The sequence below is a fragment of the Eleginops maclovinus genome, chromosome 8 (genome assembly GCF_036324505.1).
Source record: "Eleginops maclovinus isolate JMC-PN-2008 ecotype Puerto Natales chromosome 8, JC_Emac_rtc_rv5, whole genome shotgun sequence".
In the NCBI taxonomy this organism is placed as follows: domain Eukaryota; kingdom Metazoa; phylum Chordata; class Actinopteri; order Perciformes; family Eleginopidae; genus Eleginops; species Eleginops maclovinus.
Window position 1 is genome coordinate 21017096 of NC_086356.1, and position 6128 is coordinate 21023223.

The 6128-nt window shown below is 42.6% G+C and overlaps 1 protein-coding gene across 1 annotated transcript; it reads left to right on the forward strand.

Moving 5' to 3' along the window:
• The first annotated feature begins 1713 nt into the window (after positions 1-1713).
• LOC134868779 (uncharacterized) lies at positions 1714-3353 on the forward strand. The gene is made up of 3 exons (XM_063890082.1): positions 1714-2023; positions 2255-2429; positions 2684-3353. The coding sequence occupies exons 1-3, from the start codon at positions 1819-1821 to the stop codon at positions 3351-3353; spliced, it is 1050 nt and encodes a 349-aa protein (XP_063746152.1). The 5' UTR covers positions 1714-1818.
• The last annotated feature ends 2775 nt before the right edge of the window (positions 3354-6128 follow it).

A 6128-nucleotide genomic window follows, 5' to 3' on the forward strand; every position in this document is an offset into this window, starting at 1 on the left:
GCCACATCCACAGCATCAGTGGATTCATCGAATTGCAGAGAAAAACACTCACATGTGTCAACATCATTCCTCAATTGCTGTTCAACATCCTCCGCCATTCCCTCGCATCGCCGTGTAACAGAATTTCTTGATAGCTGCACATCCTGAATAGCAGACACAATCTCCTTTCGATTTTTAAAATCGTCAAAAAGTGCATCTGCAGCTTCCATGAACGCTTCTTTCACAATCTCACCATCCTTGAAAGATTTCTTTCCTTTTGCAAGAACACGACAGACACGATAAGAAGCTATGGTTGCAGCCTTACTCGTGATATTGGGCCTGGTAAAAATGGACTGTTGTTTTGCTAGCTGACTTTTCAATTCCTTGACTTTTCGGGCGCGCAGTGGTGATTTAGCGGGGAAGTTTGTATCGTAGCTCTTGTGGACCGTCTTGAAATGCCGCTCCAAATTCCCTTTCTTTGGTAAAGCCACATTTGCATTGCAGATAAGACAGATGGACTTGGCATTGGAATACACGAAAAAATAATCCTCCTCCCACTCTGAATGAAAATGATAAGTTTTAGATGTTTTAGCTTCTGCCGCCATGGTAGTATCCACTCGCTCTAGTCAAGCTTCTCGCGCCCCTCCAAGTCCTTAGTTAGAACCTAGCAACCATACCCTGCACGCGCAGATAGAAAGAAGCGCGTGAGATTTTTTCTTTGATTATGCCTGATCTACCTTACTACAGCTGTACAAATCTACACACTGCTTCACGCGATCAGCAGTTCATTGTGTCTATTTACGAAGTTTTAAGTTGGAAGTTTTAATGTAGGCCTATTTAACACAGTAGGAGGATAGCCTACACACAACATTTTCTCCCGATCGACTGGAACTCAGCCCGCAATCGACTGGTAGACCGCGATCGACTGGAACTCAGCCCGCAATCGACTGGTAGACAGCGATCGACTGGTTGGGCACCCCTGCTTTAGAGCTTACGGAAATAAAATATGGAAGTATTTGTGTGTTTAAAACTTGAAATTAGTGTTGTTTTGGTCTAGGCTTTATTATTTGGTCAAATGACTGTATATTTTGCACCCAAGGCATCATTCCCATCAAACAGTCAATGTCTTCTCCATTCCCAATAAGTAAAGGCAGAAAACAAGGATGGCCTTTATCTGCTTGATTATTAACACTAGTAATGGAGCCTGTAGCAGAACAGATCAGATCTAGTAGTTACAGGCAGTGTTGTAATCAAGTCACCAATTCCCGAGTCCTAGTCACTCCTGAGTCCTGTAGTGTTCTAAATACTATAGTAGAAATATGCGAAAAGAATCCAAGAAGCTTCTCATCTAAATTTAACAGCATTTATTAATAAAATGACATCATATGTCCAAAAAAGAAACACAGCTGTGGTCCTTCCCCATGTCAACTGATCCGCAGTCCACGTTGAAGCATTTAGCTGTCTACCAGCAGCGTGGAAAAGGGCTCGATCATCTGTTCACATCACGCATTTCTACCCTCTGCTTTTTCCGGTATCATCTTCTCTCATTGGTTGGCAGCAGGACCGGATCCTGTTGGCCCCTTGTCGTCACATGGGCATATCCCCGTCTCTTCTATTGGCTGACATCGTCGGAGGCTGGTCCAGGGCATAGACATCTTATATCATAGACGGAGCATCGAACGCTGTGACGCGAGAAATGAGGCTGCCAACTTGAAGTGTGGATATAGAGCTCCTGCAGATGATGTCATATATGCTGGTCACGTGACGAGATACGACAGGGGCAGCCATTTTGGCAGTCATCGCGGCAGTAAATTGACAGGCACTGGCAGACTGTCAAGGATGGTGGATAACTGCTGTGCACCAGGTTGCACAAATAGGCGTGGGAAAAAGAAAGGTGTATCGTATTATCGCATTCCTAAAGACGCGGAGAGGAGGGAGAAGTGGATTGGAGCGATTAAAAGAGCCAGGAGCCTTCAGAAAAAGACTGAAAGATGGGACCCCCCGGCCGTTGGCTTTCGCTTATGCAGTGATCACTTCATATCAGGTGGGTGAAGGAATACAGTACAATGCTACAAAAAGTTTCTGGTCAGTTTAATTAAATTTAATTAGTTTAATTTAAGAAGTAGCACCCAGTTATTATAGCTAACGGACACTGTGATGTCCCTTTTTAACTCAACAAGTGTGGCTCTGGCGCAGCCTAGCCAGTTAGCAAGTTAGCTTGTAGCAAGCTAGTGGTAAACAAACCCGTGTTGAAATATTCCTTCTTATTTTGTAGGGAGAAAGAGTGATAATCCGTTGAGTCCGGATTTTATCCCCTCAATTTTCGATTACCTTCCATCTCCAGAGAAGAGGAGACATAAAACGAGACTGGAGGTTTTTAACAGAAGGCAGAAGGCTAAACTGCACAAAGTAGAGCAGGCAAAGATATCTGCAGAAGCCATCCGTCAAAGGTGGGTAGATCAAACTCCTGTCTGATTACATGTTGGGTCTACTTGTGATCGGTGTGTTATTCAGATTATTTTATTTCAAATAGTTAACTGCCGTGATATGGTTATAAACAATAACGTCACACCAGTCATTTAATGAAGGCTAATATCATATGATTTCCATTAAACATGTCAAACTGTAAACATGTAAACATGTCAAACTGCCATCAGTATTGTATGCATGAAAGCTTATTTTGCTGCTTCTGTGTTTTCATCAGGACATCAACTGATGCAGCCCCAGAAGACCATATCACAGAGCCTTTGAAGGAGCCCCCCATCACAGATCCGTTGGAAGACTCAGCCGATGATCCTGTCCAGCCTGAACCAGTAACACCACCATGCACCTCTGAAACCTGCTGTACCCGCATCCAGAGTCTTGAGCAAGAATGCCAAGCTCTAAGGGCTGAAAATGTGTTGTTAAGGGAAAAGATTAATAGGAAGACCCTGACAGAGATTAGTTTAAATAACAATGATAAAAAGGTGAATGTCCTCACTGGGCTGGCAACCTATGCATGTCTCATGACCATTTTTCAATATCTGGCTCCATTTCTCAAAGTTAAATCATCAATAACATGTTTTCAACAATACATGTTGACTTTGATGAAGCTTCGAATGAACTTAACATTTGACTTTTTGGGTTTTTATTTTGGCATCGACCCAACTACTGTCTCCAGGCACTTCAAAAACTGTGTTAATTTGATGTATTGTAGACTGGTGCCAAGCCTAGTGGTGTGGCCTGAAAGAGAATCTTTAAGAACATCTCTTCCATATGTATTTAGAAATGGTGACTACGAGAAGACTGTTTGTATCATTGATTGCTTTGAAATATTTCTAGAGAAACCAAGTAGATTGCGACCCAGTGCGCAGTGTTACTCAAGATTCAGGTAAATCTAGCTTGACAGCCTTGGGTACATAGGATGTGGCGTACCCGCGAACAACTGACAGGACTGCAGGTCTGCAGGACTTCCCATCTTGAGTCCGGCACTGTGAGAGATTTTGGTAGAACTGTGTTTGCTCAGCAGCAGTCAGGGGTGGGAAAGATGGGGGCGCAGAGGTACCCTTGGTGGAATTCCCCTTTTTATTTTGTTGAGTATGGTTGAATATGATGTCCTTGCCCTGCAGGTACTCCACATTCTTCGCAGCATCCTCACTGGGAGAGGCCCACTTGCATTTTTTGGATGTGCAGCTGATCTCCTCGTGCCTTGCGTTGTTTTTTCCCCACAGACTGAAGAGAACAGCTGACACATGAGAGCAGCTCTCCCCGAGTCCCGCTGTGCAGTTGCAGTGGGCTCCCAGCACAACACCGTCGTTCCTCACCACCACCCATGGCTTTAGTTGACTTTCATTAAGCCTTTGGGAGTGATTAACCTATATGAAATTCCAAAACAGATAAATAAAGGTAAAAAACGCCAGCCACTTTGGTTGAGTACGATCAAAAATACAAACTAGCAAGTTACAGATGCACTGCAGTAGCTATCCAAGCTAAAAAACATGCTAACGTGACACTTCCGTAGCTAGCCAAGCTAATAAACAAACAATGCTAACGTGACACTGCCTATCAAACTGGAATAATTTAATACTTACCCTTGCAGTGATGATGCCGAAGTTTTTGGATGTAAGACTCCACAGTTGAATGTTGTTTACGAAGCCGGACTGACACCATTTGTAAGCCTCCAAGCTTTTGTACGCTCTGAGGGAGTCTCCTGAGTACACTGATGGAAAGCTTACAAGATAGCTGTGGATGTCTGCGTAGCGCAAGTCGGGTACATCGTCTTCAGAGCAGGAGGTTATGCTCTTGAAAAGCACACCGGGTGAATTATATGGGTCGCTTATATTTAATCTCTCTAATTTTGTACTATAAAGCCGAATTTCACTTGAATTAAAATGAGAAGTATACTCGCTCGGTAAGAAAACACTGGCACCGGTGGTCATGTTGACTGCCAAAATGGTGGCTCCCAACCAAAAGTCACGTGACCGCAGGAGCTCTATGGAGCCCGGGAGCAGCATAAATTGACAGTAACGTATGGCCAGGTAGCGTAGCGTCTACAGAAGAAAAAAAAGAATGCCGGGCTGGTGTTCAGCGTTTGCCTGCTCAAATGAGCGGACTGTCGAAAATAGGAATCGGGGGATTACTTTTCACAAGTAAGATTTACTATTGGTTGTATTTTGTGAAAATAATATTACCAGAGAGTTGAGAAGGGGGAAAGATCTTCGATAGTACTGAAATCGTAGCCAGCTAGGCTAACAAACAAGAGTATGACCATAATAGAATTGCTTGTCAATGAAATGAAAAATGACATACTTGAACAACATAAAGTTGAAATAAATGATAAAGATAAAGATTGTAAAAGCCAACAGGGGTAAAAGTTAGGACCACAGTCCAGATTGTGTAGGGGGGGTAATATATGTTAGCTAACTAGACAATCAGATGGACAGTGGCTATACAGTGTAGCTAGTCTAGCTTTCCAACCCAATTTTGTGTAGCCCACCTTCGTGAAATGTGTGGGACAAAATGTGTGATAAACAGGAAAAGGCCCTGCCACACTTACCTGACACCTGGAATGCAGTCATCTTGGGATTACTGTTGAACTAGGCTATGTGTTCACCCGGCTATGAACTGAGATTTGATAAATCATATTCCATAAGCACTGACCTAGATTACATCCGATTACATTCTAAAGGTTTGAAAAACTGATTTCCATATTGCTATTGGAGAAGTTAACACATGTCTTAAGAGGAATTATGGATGAGTTTGTCAGGAACTTGAAGGAAGAATGGTAAACTGTAATTATGGGTGTACATCTAACAGAATGAGGGGACCACACTATGCTGTCACTGCTGCCGTTGTTCTTTTCACAGTCTGTTTTTATTTTGTGGGTTTTGCGAAATTATGTTGTTTTGTCTGAAATGATTGGTTTCTGGTGTTGTATCATTTTATGAAAGTTGTGAATACAAATATTGAAAAAAAAACCTTCTTTAATTGTCTGTCTGTCTGTCTGTCTGTCTGTCTGTCTGTCTGTCTGTCTGTCTGTCAACATATGTAAAATTATCCAGAGTTCGCGTGTATCACTTTGTCTGTTGGTGCGTGCGTCTTCTCTGATCGGATGATGTCACTCAGCTGGGTCTGCCCCAATCTGCCCAGTAACTCGGTTACCGTGGTCACCTGCATCAGCAGACGGCGGCTCATTCAAATGCTGAACAGCATTCACACTAATAAAAGAATGGTAGTGGAAGTGGAAGATTAGAGTGGTCAGCTCTTTATACATGTGACACTCTATTAAACTGCAGCTGTCCTCAAATGCTCTTTCATTTGGCTGCTCCTCTTGCTCTTCAGTTCCTGACAGTGGCGCGGGAACCTCTTTTTGACCAGGGGTGCTGAATAAGAAAAAAATAAGGAATGTCCAACGATTTCTCCACCTATAAATGTTTTGAATTTTGACTGCTAAATACGTAATTTTAGCGCGGTGTACGGTTGAGGGTGAGACGTTTTAGAAATGTCCTTTGCAGCCACAAATTTCAATATTCTACACTCAGATAACATATGCAGGCATATGTCATCAACCATAGGCCTAGGCACATTAACTTTTTTTTTTACGATAGTTTTACGATAGGATTCTTTATAATTTAACTGATTATAGCCTACTTTGTCAAATCAACAGTATA

Excerpts from the sequence above, each read along its gene's own strand:
- LOC134868779 (XM_063890082.1), top strand. The coding sequence starts at position 1,819 with ATGGTGGATAACTGCTGTGCACCAGGTTGCACAAATAGGCGTGGGAAA. Across the intron at positions 2,024-2,254 it reads CAGTGATCACTTCATATCAG|GGAGAAAGAGTGATAATCCG; the intron begins GTGGGTGAAGGA and ends CTTATTTTGTAG. Across the intron at positions 2,430-2,683 it reads GCAGAAGCCATCCGTCAAAG|GACATCAACTGATGCAGCCC; the intron begins GTGGGTAGATCA and ends TGTTTTCATCAG.